The sequence below is a fragment of the Tetrao urogallus genome (genome assembly GCF_951394365.1).
Source record: "Tetrao urogallus genome assembly, chromosome: 24".
Classification (NCBI taxonomy): Eukaryota; Metazoa; Chordata; class Aves; order Galliformes; family Phasianidae; genus Tetrao; species Tetrao urogallus.
This window is the reverse complement of record NC_136837.1, coordinates 4,334,656-4,362,234: the sequence shown is the minus strand read 5'-3', so window position 1 is coordinate 4,362,234 and position 27,579 is coordinate 4,334,656. Positions and strand designations below refer to the sequence as shown.

Here is a 27,579-nt window from a genome sequence, read left to right as displayed (position 1 = left end):
GAACCCTGTCACGTTCAGGATCTGCACTTGCATGCACAGGTTGTACAATCTCAATTCACCCATCTCAGCACTCCTGTGCCGCTTTCATGCTCTCCTACTGAATGAGTCTGACAGTTACCTCAGTACAGAGCTCCTTCCTGGGCAGAAGGAAAGCTCTGCGCTGCCCTGCATCATCCTAACAAGCCTTTGAATGCTATTGCCTGCTGGCATTTCCTGATAAACAGACCTATAGGGAGGACCTACAACAGAAAACCCCACTGGATATGAATTTGTTTCTTTTTTAACTGCTGGCAAGGGGGAACGTGCCTCCAGAACTGGAGCTTAAGAACAAAACCAGAGCCAATGGAACTGCGCTACCTTCAGAGGACTCAACCCACAGCAAAAAGCCAACAGCCTGTGCTGAGAGCACGCGTGCAGGTGCAGTGCACTTCACCCTCCAAGCACACAGAGCCCTCTGCTTTCACGTTCCAGTCACAGTCGCTTCTGCAATGTAAACCTGCACGCAGATTCACACTTTCCCTTAAGCCGAAATTTGTGTAGCAACATCAATCCAGAACATGGGTAGCAGGCAAAATCCGAAAGGGAGGAGGGTAACTTCCAGATGTGGAAGGGTTAATGCCACATCCCAGAGCAGACTTCACAGACATTCACTTCAGCCCGTGGCCAAAGGATTACAAGACTCCGTTTGGTCCTTATCTCAAATCTCCATGTATTCTGTCAGACATGTATTAACGTTACAGCAATGGAATCTGTTACCAATAAATAGATCTGTCATCTCCTAAAAGTTCTGCGCAGCTTTGCACTGCCAAGTGCTGAAGTCCTCTTGGCATGGTTTGTGTAAGAGACTACCACTGGTGTAAGGACATACCGTGCTCTGATCCTCCAGCATTTTAAATTACAGCTCAGCTACAATTCGAACTAACACAACGGGGATCACTGGTACTGCCTGTAGTCGCCAAACGGAGAGGGCTGCAGCTGCGAGGGGTCGTCGGAGAGCTGAGGGCCTGCGGTGAGGAGAGAGAGAAATCAAGCTGTGAAAAGAGAAGGTGTCCTTCCTATGGCAGCAGGAAACACCGCAGCCTTTTTCTTTAAACTAAATCCCTTCTGAAACGAGGGACTCTGTTTTCCATTCCAAGACGTTCCAGAGCTTTACACCTGCTCCAATAAGGAACAGTTGTTTCTTGAATCTCTTTTTACTTCTAAGAAAACAAATCAGAACAATGGGAGAGAAACATTTTCAGTCACTGAAAGGCACTGGAAACCTCTGCCTTCCTGCCCTGCAGCTGAACCCAGCCACTCTGTCAAGGTTTCTCCTCGGTAACTTGCCCCACAATAAAGCAAGGCAGTGAAATGGAACAAGTCGTGGATCAGCTTCCCTTACTGACATTCTGCTGAGGGAAGCAATATGTTGTTACTGCCAAGCCTAAGGAGAATAAACTGTGACAGACAGATGATACCCTTTCACTGAAGCAGGTTCATTTTAAAAAGCCTTTGTATTCCCGAATTGTTACAGAAATTGCACCAATTCAGACAGAACAAAGAACGCCAGTGAACAAACCTGAGAGGAACCCTACCAGGAATTAGAGGCTTGCCACTAATCCTTTCAACACTAGAGGTTTTGTCTGTATTCCTCTCAAAATGAGGTGGGCCAACAGAGGCATTAATTATTTCAGGCAGGCATGTATTTACATAAATGGTTACAGACTCACTGACATCTCAGCTTGTGTTGCACTTAGAAAACAAAACGGATCCAGTTTCTGGAAATCCAATCATCACCACTGCCCCTGTTTGGAACATCCTGCCCGTGTCTGCTCCATCTCCAGCACCCCACTGGAATGGGCTCCCAGCCCTTCTTTGAGCTCCCAGCCCTGCTCCCAGCCTTACAGTGCTGCTCTGATGACACCACCCACATCTGCACATTTGCTCACACAAACCTCTCTTCCCTCCTAAGCCCTGTGCTCCCCTGTGCCTGGAAGCCTCCCCCCCCCTTCCCCCTGATTCCTACACCTTCATGCTGCTGAGTGACAGCCAACCCTGCCACCTCATTTCGGTGTGGGTGTCTCCAGACCACAGAGAGGAAATGCAAAAGCTGCTGTGGCATCAGCAACTCTTCTCTGACTTCTTACAGACTCGGAAGCTGGGCACATCAGCCAACTCTGCACAACAAAAGCCTCGTGCTGCTGCAGGGCTCCTTACCGTTCTGGAACTGTGCAGAGGCAAATCTTGTTAAGAGAATGCCAGCCCCTTCAATTAAAGCCAGGAGAATTCCTCCCATTGCGGCAGATCCAACCATGGCAACAGGTCCATCTAAAAATAAAAGCACAGAACAACACTTGTTTCTTTTTCTGTTGCATTACTTTGCACGTTACAGCTCTCTTTCTATAGTTATAATCTCTCCTATGGGCAAACAGTGCATTCATTAAGCCTCATTAGTATCACTGCTAAAGGAATAATTACTAGGCAACTCTCCCCTTCCTCAGGGAAACAACAGAACAACGGTAATGTTTGAGAACACAATTATTACTTTCATAAGCACGGAACACAAGTCTAAGATAATTTTTCTATTCCTCTTCCCAAGTCAATTCCAGTTTGGGAATCACACAGTTCTGCTTCACTGTAACAGAGGCTGGAACACAGCAGCTTTCTGTTAGCTCCCTCCCCACAGCTCCACTTCTTACTTCTGGCAGCTAAGATGGCTCCAGTCAGGGCTCCGCTCGTGATTGAATTCCACGGATCTTCCTTCCCCCTCATTCTGACCATGCTGCAGTCGATCATGGAGAACAGACCTCCCCAGACAGCAAAGCTACCTGTGAGCACATGGGGGGAAGAACAGAACCAGCTCAGAGAAAGCAGATGGGCCTGCAGGGCTGCAGCCACATCACCACCAACATTACCAAACCACCATTCAAGACAACATGAGTGAGGAATCAGTTACCTCCCAGCTGCGGAGCTCTCGTTTTGACAGCGGCCAGGCTTCCCCTCAGCCGGTGGTTTACACCCTACAGTAAGGACAGAATGAAAGAATGAAGTCTTGCTGCCAGAACGAGCCATGGGCACCATCTGCTCCCAAGCACCACGATGAGGAGCTTACAGAAACTGCATTTTCACAGCTCCTTTAGTTCTTACCACATCTGCGTAACACCTGTAAGCTGCAGAAATGAAGCACCACCATCAGACACTGCCTCAAACCATTCTTGGTGGATGAGATCTGCACGCCCTAACACTGCAGTACTGCTACACGTGCTCAAGCTTTGTCTCAGCTGCGAGCACTCGGAAGCGTGGACTGATTTAGTTAACGAGTTTCAAGCAGAATAAAGAAGGGGGTAAAGCACAAATCCTGCGTGTGTGAAGCAGGACCTGACTCGTTTTGGAAGAAGTTCTGAATTTTATTCACAAAATGCACCTCAAACTGAAGGCTTATTAAGGAGCTTCGGGCAATGAAGCTGTCACATAGCAACACCAAAAACCACTCCCACCAAAAAGCCCTTTCATCCCTTTTAAGCCCCTCCTATAATAGCCAGAGGAATGTTTTAGAAGCCACGTTCAAGTAGAAGCAGGGGATTACTTTTATCAACATCTGCACCACGTTTGAAGTCAATATTTTGCAGCTGAAAACTTGAAAGTGAAAACAACTGATTGTCACCACCTGAACCTTGACCTCCACGTTCCATTTGTGCACTTAAACAAAAACCCACTTTCAAATAAATTGAGTTACGAGAAACGTTAACGTTTAATTAAGAGGTTAATTACAGAAAGCAACATTCCCTCACGTAATTCTGAAGGAGAACGATTCCTCCTTTAAGCCCTCTCACTTCTCAAAGGAAGGCAGAGGGCTGTGGCAGCTGATGCAGAACTGCCCAGGCTCCACTTCTGCCGTGCAGCAGCCAGAAGCAAAGGCAGGAACTGGGCTGAGGGAGCAGGTTAACATCACCAGCCAGCCCTGTGTACCTGGATTTCTTCTGCCTTCCCTTCTGCTGGCAGGTTGCACTGCTGATGGGCAGAGGAAGCAGAGCTGCACTCTTAACGTGCTGCTCTAATGGTTTTACTTACCACTGGGGAATTCCTGAAGCCCTTGATGGCCTGGAAAATGCCACCTCCAATCGCTCCCATGGTGAAGGCACCTCCGCAGTCATCCACAATCCGCCAGGGACTGCAAAGAAACACAGAGATGGAAATGCTGCGTTCCATCGCGCGCTGCTGGGGGAAAGGCATCATCCAAATGGATGGCACAGAACCCAAAAGAAACACGAGGAAGCACAACTGCCCACCCTGCTTCACCCACGGCTGCTGAGCAGCATCACCAGCAGGGGAAATGCTGCAGCAAAACCAGCTGGGTGTTCAGCAAACCTGCAGCAGGAAGCATCGGATGCACAGAGCTGCTTGAACTCCCCACACGTGGCACAGAGGTGCATTTCCATCATGGAAAACCTCTGCAGAATTCCAGCTCACAACCGGTTCTGCCCTAATGATGTGTTATAACTTTAATTTTCTTCTTCTCACGACCTACAAAGAACTTGACTGGCAAATTCAAACAAGACTCAGTTCACAGCAAGCACAAAACACCGCTTTCCTGAGTTCCTCACACTTTTCCTTAGTTCTGGTTATTGAAATGGAAGACTTCAAAGTCAGCTGTTGCTAAACTGAGAAGGTTTTTCTGATGTCTCCAAGGGTCTTTGAAGTTCATTAAAACAAAACACAGCAACACCCATGCAGAGCTGCCAAAGGGCAACTTCACGGAGCGTCAAATGCTCCCAAACAAGCAGCACCTTCCTCTCAGCAAACGCTTTCAACTGCAGAGACGAGCTTTCATGTGGGGCTCGCATCCCCTTCAACACTGCTGCCAAGCAAGAGAGCTTTGTGATTTTCCTGCTCCCCGTGAGCAGCAGCCTCAATTAGCCGTGCAATTAGCCGTGCTCCCATTGCTGGCAATTCTGCAGCGTTTGCACAAACCAAGCTGTTTTGTTTCTTTCATCTTACATCAAAACCTGACAGTAAAAGCCAAGCACTCCGGTGGCTGCAGCACTGAGCAGAGAGCAGCAACCCCAGCAAGACACGGAGCTGAATGCCATGGCAAGGCCAGGGGTCACGGGTGCTGCCATCAGCGTGCCTTTCTGACCTCACCCTCCATGTGATGCTCCTGCTCCTTTTCCCCTGAACGCTCACTGCACGTTTTGCTGTTTTTAACCTGAAAAAAAACCCTCCAAAGTTCTCAGCCCCACAGACAGCAGCGGGAGGCTGGAATGCTGTCCCACCGTGCATCATCCTTCATTTCACAGCCTGCCGTCAGCTCCCATCTCCCATTCCTAACAAATCCCCCCCGGTTTGGATGGAGTCCCACCACGCAGCCCCGTTCCATGTTTTGTTTTCACCCCTCCATCCCCCGCTTCCTGCGTGCAGTCGGAGCTGAGATGTGCAGCCTCCACTTCACTCCTCGCCGTGTTTTTCTCTCTCCTGCCCAGATTTTGATCTGCTGTTAAGAATAAAACAGCTCCTCACAGCTCCCTGCCTTCATTAGCTCATTAAGAGCCATCTCATTAAAAGGCTTGCTGGAAATCCAAGCAGGTGATGCGAAGCTCTTCCTTTCCCCCACAACATCAACACAGCACAGCCCCAGGATGGCAGAACCCTTAATGCAGACGGGACCTGGGAGATCCCAGGCTTTTACCGTCAAGTTGTGATGTAAGATGAAAGAAACCCTCAGGTTTTCCCCTTAACGCCCCCAGACCTCCGCAGGAGCAGCTTTTAAACATTAACCGGCTGTGATACGTGGCTTTTAAAGGAGGAAACGGCTCTGAGAGCAGCACAGCCGCCTCCCGCCCTGTGCTCGGAGGCCGGGCTGACACAAAGCGCCCACAGCGGAGGGAACCTGAAGGGATCACAGCGGTGTTACTCCGTGTTATCGCGTGCTTCGCGTTAACCGCTTCGCTGACTCTCAAGAGGCCCCACAGAGCGGGCAAGCGCTGTGAGGAGAGGAGGAGAGGAGAGGAGGCGGGGAGGAGGGGCCCGGCGGCGGCCCGCAGCCCCGCAGGGGGGGGGTCGGGGAACGGCTCCGCGCCGGAGGGCGGCGAAAACGGCCCGTGAGTGCCGCAGTGACGCAGCCCGGAAGCGGCGGCCATGACAGCGGCGTCGCCAAGGTCACCTCCCGCCCCCTCCGCCTCTCCGCTCCCGGAGCCGCCGCCATTCTCCCTCAGGAGATTCCCGCTCCGCCCGCGCGCGCGCACCGCAGCCCGCCAAAACCCAACGGCCGCTCACCAGGGCTCGCGCGCGTACTCCTCCATCTTCGCACGCGCCGCCGGCCGCTCCCGCCCCGCCGCCCCGCGATTGGCCCCTCGCCCCCCCCTCCCCTCGCCGACCAATCGGAGAAGAGGGCGGGACGGCGGATGTCGGAGCGGCGCGTGCGCCGTGCCCTTTTGGCCACGCCCCCGGAAGGCGGAGGGCAGCGGGCGGTCCTAATGCCCGGCTCCGACCGCCCGTCCCGGTGCGACCCAACGTGGGCACTCGGGGGGGCGGATGGTCAGCGGGCTGTGATCTCAGGGTCGGCTGAGGACGTCGGGCTGCGGGAAAGAGGGCTGACAGCTGTGCATCACCCAGCTGTGCATCACCCAGTTATGCTTCACCCAGCCGTGCAACACCCAGCCTCGAGTAGTAGCGAGGTCCTTAATTGCGCTAATGAAGCATGAGCTGGAGCGATGGGGCGGGCTGACGCGCTGCAGTCCTTGCAAACGCAGCTCCCCGCGCGGTGCTGCCACGTTTGTCCTCGTGGAAGCGGTGCTGCAGTGGTGGGCATCGCCAGGAGGTGGTGGTGTGGCTCTGGGACAAGGAAGGATGGGGAAATCTCAGAGAAACAGAGCCTTGAGGATTCGAGGGGACCTCCGGGGCTCCCCCAGCCCACCTCCCCACTCCAACCCTACCACAGGCTGCATAGGAACCTGGCTTTGCTCAACCGTTGGTCTGCCATTGGTCTGCCAGAACCCCCAGGTCCTTTTCTGCAGAGCTCAGCCCCCAGCGTGTGCTGATGGATACAGCTGTAGGACCCTGCAATCGCCCTCGTTGAACCTTAGCGGGTTCCTGTGGCATGCTCTCCAGTCTGCCCAGCCTTGTCCTGTCTGCTGGGGGTGGGAACAGCAGTGAGATGGAGCAGGCTGCAGGAAGGGAGCAGACGTTTTTCAAGGAGAGCTGTGGTGTAGGGCTGCGGTGGGGTTTGGGGTTCAACAGCTCCTACTTTTAAGGCTGAGAAGAGCTGCAGCATGGAGGTGCCGCTTGCTTTGCAGGGACATGCTGTGAAATGCAAAGATCGGGGCTCAACCTTCCCTCCTCCAGGCTCTGAAGGAAGGGGCAGATAAAACAGCCTGGAGGAATCCATCCATTTCTCATTTGTGCTCTACCGGCTGACAGGAGAGAAGGCAGAAACACAGCTGGGAATGAGTTTGGGGAGATCTGCCAGAGTCCCTCAGGCGTGCCAGGAGAAGGCACTTCACTCCATGTTGGATCTTCATCCCTGAGACGTGGCTGGCAACACTGCTGTGTTTCGGAGGAAATAGTTGTTAGTGCCTGCGAGGTGCTCAGTTGCTATGGGAATGGGAATCCCGATAAGAGCAGAGGCTGCAGAGCCCCCTGATGCCCACCCCATGCTCAGCAGCAGGAAGGGAGAAGGAGAAAGCGGCAGGAGACAGCACTGGGGTTCCTCCCTGCTCGGTCTGGTTGGAGAGCTTTACATTTTCACTTAGCACAGGTCTGAGGAGTGCTGGCAGAGTTTCCTGAGCATGCAACATTCCCTGTCGGTGCAGATGGGGAGCACAGGGCAGCAGGGAGATAGGAGTGATGGGATGAAATGCGGTAGCACGATGTTTAAGGCTACGCACTTGGAAACTGGAAACAGTGGTTTCTTCCCCAGTCTGGAAAAAAAACTTCAGTTATGTGTCTGAATCATAGGAAGGCTATGAGCAGGAGCCCAGCGCTGCAATGCTGGAGATAAGAGAAATCCTAGAATGCAAGCAGCCTGCATTTCCCATCCAGATGGGGAATGTCTGGGCTGCAGCACGAGGCGCCGGGAGGCCGGCATGGAGCACCCCATGTCTGTGCAGGGAGTGAGATCTGAGCCATCAGACAGCAGGGAGGGTAATTGGGCTGGTGAGGAAAATCTTAGGAGAGCTCATTCTGGTGGAGGAGACCAGATGGCTGCTTGCATGGGCTAGGAGAGATCTGAGAGCAGGCAGTAAATACCAAGAGGTTGATAAGGAATGAAGAAAAAGGGCGAAGCCGGCAGCGAATGGAATGGGTACAAAATGTTGTGTGTGGGGTAAAGCTGCTTTGAAACATGGAGAGGAAGAGCACATCTGCCACGTCCCCCTGGGAGGACTTGCAGATGCCAGGAAGCTTCTGTATGGATTAGGTCAATGGAAAGTAGGTGCCTCCAGGCAAAGCCTGGGCTTAAGGCACTGCCTGAACCAGAAACAGAAGACAGTCTGGAATTCAGGCTGTGCAGAAGGAGGGATGTTTGTGGGGTTGGGTAAAGGGGAATGGGAGAGCTGTGATGAGGAGCAGCTGAAGAAACCCCTGCAGAGGATGGGGAATGTACAGAAGCACTGACTGAGCACCCCAGGGCCGGAGCTGGGCTCAGACCCACGGAGCTGAGCTGGGTGGGCATGCAGTGCTGGTGCCTCCTGGGCTTTGCACATCCTGCGTGCAGGAAGAAGTCTGCATCAGCACCTCCAGCAGCCCCTCCCTGACGGGCTGACCCCACAGACAGGGGAGCAGCGGGATAAGGATGGAAGGAGCTCAGGGCTGGCTGGGCACAGTGCTGCTGATTTCAGCCGAGAGCTGTCAGGAGCACAACAGCAAGCTCCTGAAAATCTGCCCTCCTGTAAGTGGGGAGCTTGGGGACAAGGCTGACCCTGTTCCCCTCAGGCCAGGATGTGCCCCCAACCCCCAGCTCTCCAGCCTGCCAGCTTGTGTGCATTTTTGCCTGTTTTTCTCACTCCGTTGGCCCATTGCCTTTAAAAGGCTAAATGCTCCGGACTAAATTTGGTCATGCAGCTCTGCATGGTTCCCTGGAATGTCCTCGGGTTTCAGGCTCCCCCGACAGCACCATTCCCCGCCTCCGCTGGGCTCCATTGGCCAACCCTTGGGCCGAGGGATGTCCCCTCTCCATCCGCACCGAACCCCGGGCTGCGGAGCTGAGATTTAACACTTCAGCACCTGCTGCCGCTGTGGGAAGCAGTTCGAGAGCCTCGGCTCTGTTTTTTTTTCTCTTGCTTTGGGTACCACAACAACCGCAACCGTGTCTCGCCAAAGGGCCAAGATGTCCAAAGTCGCCAAATATCGGCGACAGGTGAGCGAAGATCCGGACATCGACAGCCTGCTGTCCACCCTGAGTCCGGAGGAGATGGAGGAGCTGGAGAAGGAGTTGGATGTGGTGGATTCTGATGGAAGCATCTCTATGGAGCAGAGTGAGAAGAACCAAGCAGACAACCCTCCGTCCAGCACGCAGAACTGCGACGCGGTGCTCAACCACCACGAGAAGGAGCCCAGGAAACGTCTGCAGAGGGAGCAGGCGGTGGATGTAAGTCCCATCTCTGCACACCGTGCTGCTCCTCGGGCACGGCTGTGTGTAAGAGCTGTTTGAAGGCACTTGCTGAGGAGCGGTGGGCAGTCTGGGGTCAGGGCAGGGAGCTGGAAGCCAAGAGGGGCTTCTGTGAGCTATCTGAAAGCCAAAGCTGCTGTCAGAGGGCTGCTCCTTGCCTCTGCGCAGAGCTGGGGGCTTCAGCGATCTCTGTTCCTTGTGGAATTACAGGGGAGAAGTTTGCTGCTTGGTGGGAATCGTCCCAAGAAGCAGGTTTTGCCCTAAGCCCTTTCCTTCCTGTTTTTCATCCAGCTAAAACTCATTCTTTTATTTTGGTTTGGGTTCCGTTTATCTCCTTCTCTGCATCGGGTGAATCCTGTAAGATCTTCATTGGGGCGAGGAAATGTCGTGCCTTCATCCTGCGCCATGCCCTGCCTCGGTGGCAGCCAGTCCCGCTTCCCTGCAACACTGATTGACCTCAGCACTAAGAATATTTGCTATGTGCTCGGTGCGTGGGAGGCTGGGAAGCATTTGGTTTCCCTTGCTTTCCACAGCAGGCTGAACCAGAGTGCTGGACGAGGGAACTGAGGCAGTGATCCTGCAGAGCAGGGGCAGATCTGTGCTTGGGCAGAGCTGTGCGCAGCTCCGAGCTGCTCTGCTTCCAATGGTGCTTGGGCAGAAAGGCGAAGGGAGAACCTCAGCTCTACCTGGCAGTGGCATTTTGGAAACGGTGCTCCATTTCTCATGTAACACCCTGTTGAAAGACCACATCCAGGAAATGCTTTTATCAGATCATTCTAATAGGCAGTGTGATAACCAGCATGAGCCTTTTGTGGCTGAGAGCAGAAGTCAGTACAGAAAGTAGCAGAAGATTGGTTTCACTCTCAGCCATTTCTCCATGTCACAGAGAGAATACAAGGTACAATAATACTCCTTCGTTTGAGCCCTTCACATCTTGAAACTGTGGTACGTGTTTCCTGGGACAGGTTGGGGTGGTTTCTTTCGTGCTGAGCAGGATCTTCCCTTCGTTAGGGCAGCGCTCACCGGTGTGTGGACGGCGTTGGGTTCATGTGCTGGAAACTGGTGCTATGAAACAGGCTGGGAAATGAAACATCATGCCATAGCATGATCCTAACGTCAGCCTAAACCCACCAGTGGTCAGTCCCTTGTAAGGAGCTCACATGTTGCCTGGTAAACCAAGCGGAGCTTTCATCCTCGAGCCACAACTTGTGTTGGGATACAAGGAGACGGCAGGGAAGCGGTGGCGTGCTGCAGTGTGTGCAGCCTGGGATGCATCCCATAATCTCGGTGTTCCCCTCCAGCTCAGGATGTTGTGCCATTCTGTTCTGCTATAGAACCTCAGTCCTGACCGGGGCCCGGGATGCAAAGAGGGAGAGAAGAGAAGGGCAGGTTTCTTTTGGAGCCCTGCACAAGGGGTTAAGCAGCTCTCCCAGCTCTCCGTGGCCGTGAGGACGTCACAGCCGTGGCTTCTATATGCGGTGCTCAGCGTGGGCTGGGGAGCAATTCCCACCACACACAGCTCCCCTCCTTGGCTCACTGCCCCGGGCTGCCAGAGCTCTGCCTGCGAGGCTTCCCTCTGCTGAGAGCTGCAGACCACCGAGGGTCTGATGCCCGTCCCTTCCTCCCCTTGTTGTGCATTGGGATGTGCAGAACCCTGCCAAAGTGGGAAGCGGGGCGTTTGAAGGGGAAACGTTTGGGTCCTGCTGGTCTCCCAGCTCTGCCTGTGGCCTTTTGTCAGTTTCAGAGCCACTCCAGGCACCCAATTCCCTCCTGAAGGCAGGGAGGGGGGAGGCAGGTCCGGATTTATTGTGACTCCACAACAACACGTCGTCTTTCTCTGTGATGAAAAGGGCAAACTTGGGTAACTAGGAGGCGGTTTATAAACAGCCCAAAATAGATGTGAGCTTTGCCCTGACTTCTCTGCGCTGCACAGCCAAATGCATAGCTGGGCGATGCATTAATTAATTAATCTTCATTTCCTATTGCCAGCGAGTGCTTGGTGCTGTGCTGCTCCTCGGATGCACCGTTGCCTGTGCCTCTGGGAAGGGCAGGTTGGCAATGTTCACCAGTGGGTAAATGAGGTCTCTAATTGCTGCAGCAAGCAAAGGCACAGCGAGAGAAGTCCAGGCTGGAAGATGGTGTTTTGAAGCAGAGGCTTTGAGCAGTGTGATTAACTGAGCTGCTGTCACCTGGAATCCTTGCAGCTCCTCTTCCAAGCTCCATGGGTGGTCTTCCAAAAACCCTCTGCCCCTCCTGCCTGCTTTCTGGGCTGCGCACATGCGGGCTGAGGCTCACTGGTGGTGTTTAACCACAGAGGACAAATGGTGCCCTGCTCGTGGTACCCAGCCAGGTGAGGTCCCTGCTTCTGTGAAACTGCAGAGGACCAAGTTGGCATTTTGGTTTCGTATTCATGGCCAAATCTGGGTGGTTTTTCTTTCGTGGAACCATCTGGGAACAAAACAAGCCATGGATTTATATAGCCAGGACAGACTCGAGGGGAATCGTAACCGAGGAAAAGCAGCGGTTGTATCATTCCTGAAGCATCTTACTGCTCTGTGACTAACACCGCTGGGTTTGAGCTCTGTTTATCGACCCATCCCCCTCCCAAGGATCGCTGCTGCCCCCAGGCTCTGCCTTTCACTCAGCCACATGAGGAGCACGGTTTCCAGGACGGTTCTCTTCCCAAGGCTCACGTTGTGCCAGGAGCGCTGTGTGCCTGCGAGGCACCCGGCCCATCTAAGGGCACGAGTGGGAGAAGCGCTGTGCTTCTGCTCAGCCCGCAGCACCGCCAGGAGCAGCAGCTCTGTATTTACACAAAGCACAACAGGGATGCAGACAAACCCGTGGAGATGTTTGGAGTGTTGGGCTTATATGGGCCGAGCTGCCACAGGCAGGGAGCTTTATTATCTGTTTATGTTTTGCTGATAAAGAGATGCAGGGAGCAGGAAAAGAGCTGCAGGCGGCGACGTCTCGCCCTCGTTAGCAGTGTGACACCATCGTTTGTGTGCTGCAATGCTCTCTGTGGCTCAGCGCTGCTACAGATCAGCCTTGCTTCCCACCCCAGGTTTTGCCATGGTGGGAACAGCAGCTGGGTGCCGCCAGCAGCCACCAGTGACTTCCATGTGCAGGTCCTGGCAGGGAGGAGGCATCCACAGGCGGCAGCACGACGCGATGCTCTGCTCCATCCCTTCCTGCTCATCGCCCTCCTCAATCCTCCTTCAGCCTGGTGCAAATGAAACGTCCAAAGGAGGGCTTGGAGATGCACACCTTGCCCCTTGCAGCCCCAGCTGGAGAGGGGATGAGCAGAAGAGTGGCCTCAGCTTGGGAACCTCAGACTCCCCTTTGGTCTGTGCAGGGAAGCAACGCATGGAAGAGGAAAACCCAGGCTACTAAAACCAGCTTTTGTCAGAGAATGAAAATTCCCATTTGCAAAGTAGCCAGCAGCTCTAAGGGCTCTTTGGGAAACAGCTGCGTGTCGCTGTGGACGAGATGGGGCTGTGCTGCTCAGGGAAATGCCGTGGAGGCTTTTGTTATCTGCTGTAATTCACCAATGAAGGCAAAGCAAGGCAAAAATCAGGGCCGGGAGCCGGCCGGTCCCCAGAGGACAGCACTGCATCTCAGAAGGAGCATTGGCCTGGGAAGGGTGAGGATGTGGCCAGCACTGGGGTCAGGAAGGATGGGCCAGAAGGGAAGGGGACAATGGGACATCTCACAGAAATGACGGCGATGGCTGAGGTGGGATGGGGAGGAAGCTGTTCACATCGCTCCGTGCGTCACGCTGGGGGTCACGCTGGGTTTATGTGCATCCCTTGGCAGTGCTCAGGACCTCCCACTCTTTCTTCGTGCCAAAAAACCCCAAAATGCCTGGGGACGGTCTGAGCAGGGACAGCTGCAGGCAGGGCAGTGCTGGGGGCACAGATCATGGGAGATGACCCCAGCTCACAGCTCAGGCTTGGTGGCTCTCTGGACTCAGGCAGGGCTGCTGCATTTGTCCAGGAATGTCTTTGGTTACTCAACATTGACCAGGCAGTGCAGGAAGGGAGCAGCGTGGCTCATTTCATGTGGATCAGCTTGGGTAGAGCAACCCTCCTGCATGCCTGGAGCGTAATGGCACCCGAATACCCAGGAGCATCAAGGGCAAAACAAGCTTCGTTTGGACAGCAGGGGACATCCCTGTGTCCTGGGGGCTCCACGTGCCTTATGCCCAGCTCCCTCACCCCTTCTCCCATGGCTGAGCTGCAGGATGGGAGTGTGGATAAGCCCCACAACCTCTGCTGCATGCAGGCAGGACGTGTGCTGCTCCCTGCCCCCAAATCCCCTCTGCCACTCGGGATTTGCACAGTTCCCATGGGCTGCAAAACTGTCCTGTTGGCTGCAGGGGGGTTGTTGGCACAGCAGGGACTGGAGGACGGGGCTGATCTCTTGGTGCAGGATTTATGCTGCAGCTCTGAAGGCATCTGGTGTGTGGAGCACAGCTCTGTGTGGACAAAAAATGTCCTGGCCAAAGCCAGCATGCAGAAATGGCTCAGCCAGCGTAGTTGCTGGGGAGGGAGAGTCACGAGGAGACCCCTGGGCTCTGGATCCACTTTATGTGCAGAAGTTCACCCTCATCGCTAAACTTGTTGCTGGGTTAACAGAGTTCAGCTGCTCCTGCTGTCCCTTGTTGCACTGCTGTGCAGGAGAGCCGTGTGCTCCCCCGGTGTTCCTCAAGAGCAGACACCCCCACAGCTGCTCACAGGACCGTGCCCCTTTGCTCAGAGCCCACATCCTCATTGCCCCCCATAGCAAACAGCACCTGGAGCCCCTTTGGAGCCCATCCTCATTTCCCAGCAGCGCTGACAGTTGGTCTGTTCTCATGTTGTTGATGGGGCACAGCTCCCCAAGGCACAACTCCCCATGGCACAGCTCCCCAAGGCACAGCTCCCCAAGGCCCAGCTCCCCATGGCCCAGCTCCCCATGGCCCAGCTCCCCATGGCCCAGCTCCCCAAGGCACAGCTCCCCATGGCTCACACCGTGTTCGCTGGTGCCCTGAGCACGTGGCCGCTGCAGCAAGGCAGCAGCCCAGCACTGTGATGCTGCCCACGAGTGCCTCTTCCCAGGACATGCCTCCACAAATAGCTGCTCGTTGCTGTGTGCTGGCCCCCTCCGAAGCCAAACATTTATTCTGCTAATGCATTTCTACTGCTCCCCTCTGCCAGGGACTGATGCAACAGCAGCACCGTGCCAGTTGCTCCCTCCCTCCATTTGGGCATGGGTTTGGAGAGCCCCCGTGACCCCCAGCCCACCCCAGGAGCCCCCCACTCACCACGCACCCAGTTCTGTGCACAGCAGGGCAATCCCCATCCCTGCCACCTCCCAGTCCCTGACACTCAGATCCATGCTGTTCTCCACCCCAACCCATGCGGTGGGGCTCCAGGTGCAGGGTGCAGCCCTTTGCTCACCCACGGCCCCACAGCAGCTCAGCACAGGGCTCAGCGCGCAGCCCGGTTCCATCTGCTCTCACTGGGCTGCGAGCACTCAGATTCCAGGCAAGAAGTTCCTGGCCTGCTTTGCCTTTTAAGGAAGCATCTGAGTGGGTTTGAGGGTTGCAAATGCTAACAAGCAATGGCAATGCTCATTTTAGTCTATTTAGAGGAAACGGGAAGGCATTTCAGTTCATCAAAACACTGGTGATTAATCAGCCCGGTACCAGGCTGTTTTCATTAGGCTTATTTTTAAAGGTCTGACACGCAGTGTAAAAATATTCCCCTAATAATCATGCTTGCAGCAGAGGGAATGGCACAGAGGGGTGCTGAGCGCCTGCCCCTGGGTGCCCGAGGTAAATGTGGGCTGCAGATGGCCATGGAGGGGCTGTGGGGATGGCCCAGGCCACACTGCAGGAGGCAAAGGGAGGAGCAGGGAACGAGTGCATCCCTCCTTTCCCCTTTCCTTCCCTTTCCATTTCACCTTCCCCCTCCCCTTCCCCTTTCCCTCTGCTCTGGACACATGGCGGCAGATCAGGGCACAGTTGCTTTAATGATAACAGCACTAACGATGTGATAACAAGATAAGAGAGACGGCTTCGCCTTGCAGGGCTGATTATTTCACTCTGGTTTTGTCTTATTTGGAGAAATCCACTGCCTCCTCTAAGTATGGAAGGTTTTGCAGCTCCTTCTCCACAGTTTTCCTTCCTTTCTTCGAGATCTGCTCATTCTTGGCTTCACTCTGCTTTGTCCTGGGGAGTCGAGGAGCCCCCAACCCATCACTGAGCTGCAACCACGGGCTGGAAAGGAGAAGGCTTTTTGGAGCGCTTGGTGTGGGGCTGGGGCTGCTGGCTGCAGCTTGAGGAGTGGAAGAAAAAGAGCTGGGGAGCTCGGGAAGCTGCGCAAGGAACTTTCATCCTCAGACATCCCCAAACTTCCAACCCAGGACATCCCCAAACGCCTTCGAAAGGCACCTCTGGGCTCAGCGTGTGAGGCAGCAGCACCCCCAGTTCCCCATCCATCCCCACCGCTGGGGCTGTGGACGTGGCTCCGTGCCTCTGCGCCGCCTGCCCTGGTTCCGCGCTGGGGAGCCAAGAAATCTCTTAGCTAAACAAACAGCTCCATCCCAGATGGCATCTGTGCTCACGCCAGGTACACGCTGTCCCTGCTGCTGGCCCGCTGGTGGCCCGGCCAGTTCTTCCCACCAACCAGCAGTCCCAGAGGGCTGGCATGGGGCTGGCATGGGGCTGCTGTTGGGGCCTGGCTGCTATTTGGGGGTTCGAGGCACAGCGCTGACCCTCACGCGCTCCCCAGGCGTGGAGCGAGGAGAAGGAAGCCCAAATTGCCAAACTCAGCTGCGGGCTTTGCTGCAGGTTGTGCCCTGCACTGCAGGCTCGGTCCCAGCACTGAGCATCCTCCTGTGCCAGATGAATCCTCCATAGCACCACCCCCAGTGGAGTGCAGGGGTCTCACAGCCGCGCTGCTGTTGCTGGAAGTGAGTGCTGTGCATCGCTCCGGGTACATGGGGAAGTGAACCTGGGCTCCTGCGGTCTCTGCCTGGTAGGGGCGCTCACAGCAAGGCCTCCCCTGGAGCCGGGTTTGGTTTTGCTCTGCAAAACACAGTCAGGAGCTGCAGTGTGGTGTGAGAGCACCCAGCTGGGGGTGGGGAGGCTTCCCAAGGCCGGGCTGTGCAGAGCAGTGCTGGCCATAACGTCTGGGCTGTGATTGAGAGCTGGGTGGTGAGGCTGGAGCTCAGGGAGCCTGACCTGCTAACACCTCCACGATCCTCTGTTGTTAGGAAAGCAGGCTGGACGAGAAGAAAGATGTCAAGAAAGGAGAAGAAAAGGGAAAAGAAGCTCCTGCCAAAGACCTGGCCAGGAAACGCGATACAGGAGTGGGGAAAGACCCTAAGAAGGAAGAAAGTGCCCAAAAGACAGAGCCGAAAGCTAAAGGGGAGGCTGAGAGCAAAACCAAGGACAGGAAAGCCATCAATGACAAGGTGAAGGCCATGGAAAACAAGCTGATGGGCAAAGACAAGAAGGAGGAAGGGAAGGGTCCAATAGCAAAGAAGGGTGCGGAGAAGGACAAAAAGGAAGAAAGAGGTTCAGCATTAAAGAAGGATGTGGGGAAAGATAAACAGGAGGAGGAAAAGGGCTCAGCGCTGAAGAAGGATGCAGGGAAGGATAAAAAGGAGGAAGAGAAGGGCTCAGCAGCAAAGAAAGAGACAGAGAAGGACAAAAAGGAAGAAGAAAAGAAGTCGGCGTTGAAGAAGGGCACAGAGAAGGACAAAAAGGAGGAAGAGAAGAGCTCGGAATCGAAGAAAGAGACAGAAAAGAACAAGAAAGGTGAAGAGAAGAAAGACAAAGATAAAAAAGAAGAGGGAAAGAGCTCCGCTTCGAAAAAACCCGAGGCAGATGAGAAGGAGAAACCGCAGCCAGAGGCGGCAGCAGAGGGGAAGGAGGAGCCCAAGGCGGCAGCGCAGAGCAGCTCCACGGCCGCCCCCAGCAGCGCCCCGGAGCAGCCCAAGGAGGACGAGGCCTCGAGCATCTTCGACGAGCTCATCGAGAAGGTGAAGAACAACGACGCCGAGGTCACCGAGGTGAACGTGAACAACTCGGACTGCATCAACAACGAGACCTTGGTGCGCTTCACCGAGGCGCTGGAGTTCAACACCGTGGTCAAGCTGTTTGCGTTGGCCAACACCCGCGCCGACGACCACGTGGCTTTTGCCATCGCCATCATGCTGAAGTCCAACAAGGTGCTGACCAGCATCAACCTGGACTCCAACCACATCACGGGGAAAGGCATCCTGGCCATTTTCCGGGCGCTGCTGCAGAACGACACGCTGACGGAGCTGCGCTTCCACAACCAGCGGCACATTTGCGGGGGCAAAACGGAGATGGAGATCGCCAAGCTGCTGAAGGAGAACACCACGCTGCTCAAGCTGGGCTACCACTTCGAGCTGGCCGGGCCTCGCATGACCGTCACCAACCTGCTGAGCCGCAACATGGACAGGCAGAGGCAGAAGCGCCTCCAGGAGCAGAAGCTGGCGCAGGAGCGCGGCGAGAAGAAGGATCTGCTGGAGGTGCCCAAGGCCGGAGCCCCGAAGGGGTCCCCCAAGGGATCCCCGCAGCCGTCCCCAAAAGCGTCCCCCAAAAACTCTCCCAAGAAGGGGGGAGCGCCCGCCGCGCCACCCCCCCCTCCTCCTCCCCTCGCCCCGCCGCTGATCAACGAGAATCTGAGGAACTCGCTGTCGCCGGCCACGCAGAGGAAGATGGGGGACCGGGTGCCCATGCAGGAGAAGAGCTCACGAGATCAACTGCTGGCGGCCATCCGCTCCAGCAACCTCAAACAGCTCAAGAAGGTGAGTGTGGGGTGCGGCGGGGCCAACCGCGAGCAGCACCGTGGGGTTGATGTGCTGGCTGAGGTCGTTCGGGCGGTGCGGCAGACAGTGCTGGGAACAGCACGGGGCCCACGGTCCCTGTGCAGAGCACGGGTCAGGGACAGACCCAAATCCCTTCGCTGAGCACGCAGGGCGGGCGGATCCATCCCTTGGCACAGACCCCAGGAGGGCACGTGGGGTCAGGAGATGCTGTGTGGAGTCAGGGGATCCATCCCTTTTAGGCACAAGGGGTCAGGAGATCCATCGTGGCGCAAAGCCTCCCTTTCCCAAGGCACTTTGTGTCCCTGACCACGCCGCCCTGAGGCATGGGGACAACCAGAGCCTGGCCAGGAAGCAGCAGTGACCCCAGAGCTCCGAGCGCCCCCAGCAGCATAGGCTCACCAAACCCCGTCAGCCTTCACCACCGATCCATGCTGGGTAACGGGACGTTTCCTCCGGCAGGTGGAACTACCAAAGCTGCTGCAGTAGGGAGCGAGACGCTCGCCTTCCTCGTGACTCTCGCCGTGATGAGCCCTTGGGGACCCTGCAGTGACCGACGCCGAGGAGCAGCGATCTCTCTGGGACTGATGGAGGAAGGGCCGGGCCCGAGGAGGGCCGGCGTGGTTGTTGGCCACGGCGCGTGAGAAAGACCTCGTATTTATTGTTTGTACAGTTGTGATCCCTCAAGCTCTTTCTGTTGCCAGCACCGTGCCCCGCACTGCTTGGGGACACTGAGGAGGGATGGGGAGGGATTGGCTGAGTGTCCGCTGCCACATCCCACCCCAATGCAGGGAAAGGGGCAGAAGGGAGGTGACAACGGGGCTGGGGGTGCCACGGGGCCAGGGGTGCACTGAGGGGCTGCATCCCCCAGCCCCATCCAACCTGAGGCGAGCGGATGGGGACAGGCGGGTCATGGGGACGTGGCCATGGTGTGTGTCCCCATGGGGTCCCCGCGTGGCCAGGAGGGTGATGGGGTGAACACTGGGTGGTGTAGGGGTAGGATTTGGGAAGAGCTGGAGCAGGAGAGGGGGACACAGCTGGGGGTGACCCCAGGGCTGTCCCACCCCTGCAGGACATGACCTGACCTCTCTTAGCAGACATTTGTCTCCATGCAGGGACTGAGTGATCCATGGAACTTTGGGGGGGGATAGCAGCAAGGGATAACACTGTCACCTGTCGTGTCACCCACAGTGTCACTCCACCAACCATGGGCATACGTTTGGGGCCGCAGTGCCTGCCCTGGTGCAAAGCCTCGCTCGTGGTCTGTACACCGCGGCCACCGCATCGGCAATAAAGCTTCACCCAACGCTTCAGTGCTCCTCAGGGACAGCGGGGGGACAGGCAGCCCCTGGCCAGCACACCGTGGAAGCTGGGGCCGGAGCCAGGTGGTGGCGTGGGAGGGGGCGCTGGGAACGCTTGCAGATTGTTCACGTTGAAAAAGACCTCTAAGATCACTGAGTCCAACCATCAGCCCATCCTCACCACGGCGACAAACAACGTCTTTAAGTGCCACAACATAGGGACATCACAACCAGGCACCCTGGAGCCATGCGGTCACCCCAGAGCGAGCACCTCGGGGCACCCCAAAGGGCACCGTGGGGCCAGCTGGGCACCCAACACAGCCAAACACAAAAGAGCCATCCCAATCTGCGCACCCCGACCGGGGCATCGGGGATCCAAACGTGGGCACGGCGCTGCCGCTCCCAAAATACCCCACCGTGCCGCACGCTCAGGCCGCCAGGGGGCGCCACACCGCGCGGGGCAGTACCGGGCCGGGCCGCGGGGCGCTGTACCGGCGGCTCCCAGCAGGGGGCGCCATACCGCGGGTCGCACCGCCGGCAGAGCTCGCGGTGCCGCCGCCCGCCCCGCCCCGCCGCGCTGCCCCCCCCGCTCCGCTCCCGCGGCGGCGGCCGCTCGGTGCGGCGGCGGCGGCGGCGGCGGCGCAGACAAAGGGGCGGCGGTGCCGGGGCGGGGGGGGGAAGAGGGGGGCGATGGGCGGCGGGGCGGCGGCATGAGGCGGCGGCGGCGGGCAGCATGGCGGCGGCGGGCGGCGCGGCGCGGCGGGGGCTGCTGAAGCGGAAGCCCAACTTCACGCTGCAGGAGATCGAGATCCTGATGAGCGAAGTGCTCCGCTACGAACCGCTGCTCTTCGGCGCCGCCGCCAGCACCGTGAACGCCTACGAGAAGCAGAAGATCTGGTGGCGCATCACCAATAAGATCAACGCCGCCGGCCGCAACCAACGCGACATCGGCGAGGTGAAGAACCGCTGGAGGGGGCTGCGCCGCCGCGCCAACGATAAAATCACCCGGCACCGGCAGGAGCGGCAGGGACCGGCACCGCGAACCAACGCGGCCCGGCACCACGGGGCCGCCGGAACCGGCACCGCCAGCGCTGAGCTCGGCCCCGGACCCGCGCCCCTATGGGGACCGCGCGGCGGCGAAGCGGCACCGCTGCTCGGAGGGGAAAGGGCGGCACCGTGCGGTGTGTGCGGGGACGGAGCGGGGTGGGATGGGGCGGGGAGGATGGGGAGAGGATGGGGGAAAGGAGCGGGACGGGGGAGGAGGGGGTGGGGCAGGGACCAGGACCGAGGTGGGGACATGGGGGAGTGGGATGGGCACAGAAGGGCCGTGAGAGGGAGATGGGATACGGGACTGAACGTGGACAGGGATGGGGCCGCGGAGACGCAGATAGGGACGTGGGTCACAGGGATGGGGACAGGGATTGGGCAGGATGTGGTACAGGGCAGGGATGTGGTGGAGTCAAACAGGGACACGGGAGAGCAGGACAGGGATGGGGACATGAGAAAAGGCTGAGAATGGACAAGGGACACGGGATGTGGGATGCAGATAGAGGGATGAGGGACGTGGATGGGGGTGGGTGGGCATTGGGCACACAGGGATGTACGGGGACACGGGACACGAGTGCTGCGTTGGGTGTCCCCACGGCGCAGCGCTTCCTGCCCTCCTGTCCCAAATCCCAGCGCCGGGGGCTCCCAAAGGCCGCCAAGGGGGTGGGGGGTGACAGCGATGTGACAGCACTGCGTCCTGCACAGGTGTGAAGGAGGAGACGGTGAAGGAGGAACCGATGGAGGTGAAGACGGAGCCCTTCCATGACCCCACGGACGGCGGCACCGTCCCGGCACGGCGGCAGCCCCGCAGCAGCACCCAGACACCCGGCGAGGGCTGGAGCCCCCCGCAGCCCCCCCACCCCGACCTGGGGATCCAACCAGAACCTCCGGGCTGCGACTTTCCCAGCAGCGTCATCTTCGAGCCGGACACCGAACAGCTCAGTGACTGCAGCGAAACGGGGGGGGGAACCCCCGGCGGGACGGACGGGACCCCAGAAAGCAGCGCCCGGCTCAGCCCGGCCGAGCTGCGCCTCATCCGCTGCAACGAGCGCCTGGTGCAGGAGATGCGAGCCTTCCGCAGGGAGTGCGCCGAGAGCCGCCGGGAGATGGCAGCGGTGCTGCGCAGCATCGCTCAGGCGCTGGGCGGCCTCAGTGCCAGCCTGGCCCAGATCCGCGAGCGCTACCTCGGGGGGCACGCGGCCCCCCAGCCCTGAGCCCCCCCCCAGCCCCCCGCCCGCGCCTCCCGTCCCCTTTTTATTATTTGAACTCCCCACTTCAATAAAACTCAGCGCTGGCCCCTCGGTTTCCCCCCTCCTCAGGAGCCGCGGGTGGCTGAGGGGCTTTTTGTTAATAGGAAAGAGGTTGGGGTGCGGTGCTGAGAGCCCAGAGGCGGCACAAAGCGCAATATCCGTGCAGCGCATCGGCGCTGTGGGTCCCACTCAGGCTGCTGGGATGGTGGCAGTCCCAAATTTAGTCCCCCCTTCCCTCCTCCCCCCCCCCCGCCGTGCCGCTGCATGGTGTGAATCACTCCGAAAATAGGCAGTGAATCACAGCCCACAGCGGATGGGGGGGAGACGCGTCCCGGCCCCCGCGGCGCAGAGCGGTGGGGAAATCACTGAGCTGCGCTCAGGGCTGTGGGTTTGGTGCTTGTGACCCCAAAATGCCGCCGCGGTCGGGGTTTGCACCCCGGTTCTGTGTCGGTTTGGGGGGGGGGGGGAGGGGGAGTCGCTAAAAGGAAATGATTGGTTTTGGGATGCAGGAATGTTCAGGAGGAGGAGGAGGAACGCGACCCCATTGAAATCTATTTCCCCCCCCCTCTCCTCTCCCCCCAAAGGGTGTGGAGCACTGACACAACACCACGCCGGGGGGACGCGCAGTTTAATGCTGCCTGTTTGGACCACGGTTCCCCCCCCTGGTGCCGGAGGGCAGGGGGACCCCCGGCCTCGTTGCCCCCACCTTCATGCATGGCCCCCCCCGTGAGCACCCACAATGGGCCCAGTGTGTGGAGTGGGGACAAAAGGCCCTCTGTGCTGCTTGTCCCCACTGTGGCCGGGGGGGGCGGGGGGCAGAGATTTCCATGAGCATCACAGGGCAGAATTGCGGCCCCGGGGTGGGGACAGCAGGAACCCCCCCCTCCCCCCCACTGTATCCCCTATGGGTGTCACCATTGAGACAGGAGTCCCCAGGGGGGCTCAGGCACCGGGATAACTGGGCTGTGCAGGGACGTAGGGTGGTGGTGCTGCGGAGAGAGAAGGGGGGGGTCGGTGTGGGCCCCCCCAAAAGGCTGTGGTGCTTTTAGGGGGGACCCAGTGCTCACCTGTAGGGTTGTAGACCGGGGGTCCTGAGGGGTACAGCGGGTACTGGGCGGCGGGGCCGGTGGGTGGGTACATGGCCATGGGGGCGAAGCCGGGCTGGGGGGGCATGGGGCCGGCTTTGGGGTCCACAGGGAAGGGAGCGGGTGGGGGTGCAGGATAGCTGGCCAGCGGGATCTCAGGGCCTGTAGGAGAGAGAGCTGGGGGCTGCCATCTGCTGTGCCAACCCCAAGTCCCCCACCCTGCATCCCAAATCCCCCACCATGCATCCCAAGTCCTCCCTCGCACCCTAAATCCCCCACCCAGCACCCCAACGCCCTCCTTCTGTACTCCACCCCCCACCCTTTGCACCCCAAAGCCCTCCTTCTGTATCCCAAATCCCCCCTTGCACCCCCAATCCCCACCCTACACCCCCACAGACCCCCACCCTACACCCACATCTCTCAGCCCCCTCCCACCTTGCAGGGGGGTGCGGAGGTGCTGCCGCCGCTGGTACAGATAACAGCAGGAGCACATGAAGCAGCAGACGATGGTGGTGACGATGGCGATGAACAGCACCACGGCCGAGGCGATGCCCGCAATGGTCTTAGGGCTGAGGGACAGCGCTCTGACCCCAGAGCCCAAAAGCAGGCACCCAGCAGTGCTGCTCAGCACCCAGAGCCAGCACCCAGCGCCCACTCTCAGCACCCGGATCCCAGCGCCCAGCAGTGACTGATGCCCAGCACTCGACATTGGTGCCCAGCACCCAGATACCAGCGCCCAGCAGCGATGTCCAGCACCCAGCAATGACACCCAGCACCCAGCAGTGACTCCCAGCACCCAGCACCGATTGATGCCCAGCACCCAGCAATGATTCCCAGCACCCAGCAATGATTCCCATCACCCAGCAATGACACCCATCACCCAGCAATGACTTCCAGCACCCAGCAGTGACTCCCAGCACCCAGCAATGATTCCCATCACCCAGCAATGACACCCATCACCCAGCAATGACTCCCAGCACCCAGCAATGACTCCCAGCACCCAGCAATGACTCCCAGCACCCAGCAATGATTCCCAGCACCCAGCAGTGACTCCCAGCACCCAGCAGTGACTCCCAGCACCCAGCAGTGACTCCCAGCACCCAGCAATGACTCCCAGCACCCAGCAATGATTCCCAGCACCCAGCAATGACTCCCAGCACCCAGCAATGACTCCCAGCACCCAGCAATGACTCCCAGCACCCAGCAATGATTCCCAGCACCCAGCAATGACTCCCAGCACCCAGCAGTGACTCCCAGCACCCAGCAGTGACTCCCAGCACCCAGCAATGATTCCCAGCACCCAGCAGTGACTCCCAGCACCCAGCAATGACTCCCAGCACCCAGCAATGATTCCCAGCACCCAGCAATGATTCCCAGCACCCAGCAGTGACTCCCAGCACCCAGCAATGATTCCCAGCACCCAGCAATGATTCCCAGCACCCAGCAGTGACTCCCAGCACCCAGCAGTAATGTCCAGCACCCAGCAGTGACTCCCAGCACCCAGCAATGATTTCCAGCACCCAGCAGTGACTCCCAGCACCCAGCAGTGACTCCCAGCACCCAGCAATGACTCCCAGCACCCAGCAGTGACTCCCAGCACCCAGCAATGACTCCCAGCACCCAGCAATGATTCCCAGCACCCAGCAGTGACTCCCAGCACCCAGCACTGATTCCCAGCACCCAGCAGTGACTCCCAGCACCCAGCAATGACTCCCAGCACCCAGCAATGATTCCCAGCACCCAGCAATGATTCCCAGCACCCAGCAGTGACTCCCAGCACCCAGCAATGATTCCCAGCACCCAGCAGTGACTCCCAGCACCCAGCACTGATTCCCAGCACCCAGCAGTGACTCCCAGCACCCAGCAATGATTCCCAGCACCCAGCAATGATTCCCAGCACCCAGCAGTAATGTCCAGCACCCAGCAGTGACTCCCAGCACCCAGCAATGATTCCCAGCACCCAGCAGTGACTCCCAGCACCCAGCAATGATTCCCAGCACCCAGCAGTGACTCCCAGCACCCGGCAATGATTCCCAGCACCCAGCACTGATTCCCAGCACCCAGCAATGACTCCCAGCACCCAGCAATGATTCCCAGCACCCAGCAATGATTCCCAGCACCCAGCAGTGACTCCCAGCACCCAGCAATGATTCCCAGCACCCAGCAATGATTCCCAGCACCCAGCAGTGACTCCCAGCACCCAGCAATGATTCCCAGCACCCAGCAATGATTCCCAGCACCCAGCAGTGACTCCCAGCACCCAGCAATGATTCCCAGCACCCAGCAATGATTCCTAGCACCCAGCAGTGACTCCCAGCACCCAGCAGTAATGTCCAGCACCCAGCAGTGACTCCCAGCACCCAGCAATGATTTCCAGCACCCAGCAGTGACTCCCAGCACCCAGCAGTGACTCCCAGCACCCAGCAGTGACTCCCAGCACCCAGCAATGACTCCCAGCACCCAGCAGTGACTCCCAGCACCCAGCAATGACTCCCAGCACCCAGCAATGACTCCCAGCACCCAGCAATGATTCCCAGCACCCAGCAGTGACTCCCAGCACCCAGCAATGATTCCCAGCACCCAGCAGTGACTCCCAGCACCCAGCAATGATTCCCAGCACCCAGCACTGATTCCCAGCACCCAGCAATGATTCCCAGCACCCAGCAGTGACTCCCAGCACCCAGCAATGATTCCCAGCACCCAGCAATGATTCCCAGCACCCAGCAATGATTCCCAGCACCCAGCAATGATTCCCAGCACCCAGCAGTGACTCCCAGCACCCAGCAATGATTCCCAGCACCCAGCAGTGACTCCCAGCACCCAGCAGTAATGCCCAGCACCCAGCAGTAATGTCCAGCACCCAGCAATGACACCCAGCACCCAGCAATGACACCCATCACCCCGTACCCAGCACCCAGCACCGATTGATGCCCATCACCCAGCAGTGACTCCCAGCACCGGCATCGTGCAGCCCCAGCACCTGAAGGCGAGGCAGTGGCGCTGCTGGCGCTCGGTCAGGAGGCGCAGGGGGTCGTAGCAGCAGTACCGCTGGTGACAGGAGCCGCAGCAGAACGACAGAGCCTCGCAGTCAAAGCCGGGATGCCACGAGCCGTTCTTGTCCACGTACCACAGGCAGTCCTCGCCCCCCGCCACTGGGGACCACCCTTGTCACCTCGGTGCCACCAGCAGCAGCCCACGTCCGCAGCCCCGGGTGGGGACCCTGTGTGTCACTGCACCCCGTGCCTCGCTCTGTCCCGTCCCCACATCCTTGCACCGGACTCCACGCTGTCCCCGTGTCACTGTGCCCCTCTTCACGTCCCCACATCCCACTCCACGCTGTCCCCATGTCTCTGTACCCCTCTCCATCCCATCCTCATATCCCCATACCTCGCTGCATCCCACTCTCCCGTCCCCACACTTCACCCCATGCGGTTCCCCCATTCCCGTACCCTATTCTGTCCCATTCCCATTTACCCCCACTTCATCCTGCCCCACACCCCCATACCCCAGTCCACCCCTCCCCACATCGCCATACCCGGCTCCATCCCATCCCCACGCCCTCATACCCACCCCTATCCCCACCTCTGCCCCTGTCCCCACACCCCTTTAATCCGTCCCCACGTCCCCTCACCGCGCTCCATCCCACCCCCACCTTCCCTCCCATTCACCTCCTCGGCCCATCCCGCTCCCCCACGCCCCTCTCCACGACATCCCCACGTCCCATCCCCGCGTCCCCACATCCCCGTCCCCTCTCCATCCCATCCCCGCGTTCCCCCGCCCGGCCCCATCCTCCCCTGCTCTATTTCTGGCTCTGCCACCCGCACTCCCGGAATAGCCCCGGCTACGGCGTCCGGGGACCGCGGGGTCACGGCGGCGGACGGCGGCTCCGCACCGCGCACAGCCCCGCACCGCCGCCCCCCGCTGGGCTTTGCAGGGCGGGGAAGCCGAGCTTCGTGCGCGGCCCCTCCGCGGAGCAGCCGAGGGTGCAGCGGAGCCGCGCTCCCGAATCACCGCGTCCGGTTGTGTCCCCCCCCCCCCCCCCCCCACCTCCCCCTTCCGCGTCGCTCACTCACCCAGCGAAGCGGCCACGGCCATCAGCACGGTGCCGACCAGCGGCCAGCGGCTGCCGGCGGGGCCCATCGGGGGGCTGGGGGGGGCCGTCGCGCACCCCGCGCGGTGCCGATGGCGGTGCCGGTTCGGTGCCGGTTCGTTGCAGGCCCGCAGTGACGCCGCAGCCGGTGGAACTCGGCCGCCGCCCGGTGCCCCCCCCCTCGGCACGGCCTCCCGCCGCACGCAGCGGCCCCAGCCCGCCCCCACCGGGCGGAGCGCCCCGGCACGGCTCCGCTCCCCGCAGCTCTCCCGCAGCCCCGCTCTGCCCTTGCCCTGCGGTCGGCCCCTCCTGCACCGCATCCCTGCCCACATCCCGCCCCATTCCATCCCCTCCCCGCACCCCATCCCTATCCCCATCC

At 58.7% G+C, this 27,579-nt stretch overlaps 4 protein-coding genes across 4 annotated transcripts; 2 read left to right on the top strand and 2 right to left on the bottom strand.

Annotated features, from left to right (window-relative positions):
- Positions 1–781: 781 nt before the first annotated feature.
- Positions 782–6,278, bottom strand: TIMM17A (translocase of inner mitochondrial membrane 17A; the record flags this gene model as incomplete). The annotated part of the gene is made up of 6 exons (XM_079546509.1): positions 782–1,004; positions 2,197–2,307; positions 2,679–2,807; positions 2,936–2,999; positions 4,051–4,150; positions 6,253–6,278. The coding sequence occupies 6 exons, from the start codon at positions 6,276–6,278 to the stop codon at positions 934–936; spliced, it is 501 nt and encodes a 166-aa protein (XP_079402635.1). The 3' UTR covers positions 782–933.
- Positions 6,279–9,301: 3,023 nt separating this feature from the next.
- LMOD1 (leiomodin 1) lies at positions 9,302–18,916 on the top strand (the record flags this gene model as incomplete). The annotated part of the gene is made up of 3 exons (XM_079546414.1): positions 9,302–9,562; positions 16,844–18,409; positions 18,890–18,916. 3 exons carry the CDS (start codon positions 9,302–9,304, stop codon positions 18,914–18,916), a joined length of 1,854 nt encoding a protein of 617 aa, XP_079402540.1.
- Positions 18,917–20,461: 1,545 nt separating this feature from the next.
- Positions 20,462–21,989, top strand: LOC306955084 (uncharacterized protein; the record flags this gene model as incomplete). The annotated part of the gene is made up of 2 exons (XM_079546319.1): positions 20,462–20,941; positions 21,483–21,989. 2 exons carry the CDS (start codon positions 20,462–20,464, stop codon positions 21,987–21,989), a joined length of 987 nt encoding a protein of 328 aa, XP_079402445.1.
- Positions 21,990–22,732: 743 nt separating this feature from the next.
- On the bottom strand, positions 22,733–27,250 carry SHISA4 (shisa family member 4; the record flags this gene model as incomplete). The annotated part of the gene is made up of 5 exons (XM_079546393.1): positions 22,733–23,014; positions 23,093–23,272; positions 23,546–23,679; positions 26,091–26,262; positions 27,184–27,250. 5 exons carry the CDS (start codon positions 27,248–27,250, stop codon positions 22,968–22,970), a joined length of 600 nt encoding a protein of 199 aa, XP_079402519.1. The 3' UTR covers positions 22,733–22,967.
- Between the last annotated feature and the right edge of the window lie 329 nt (positions 27,251–27,579).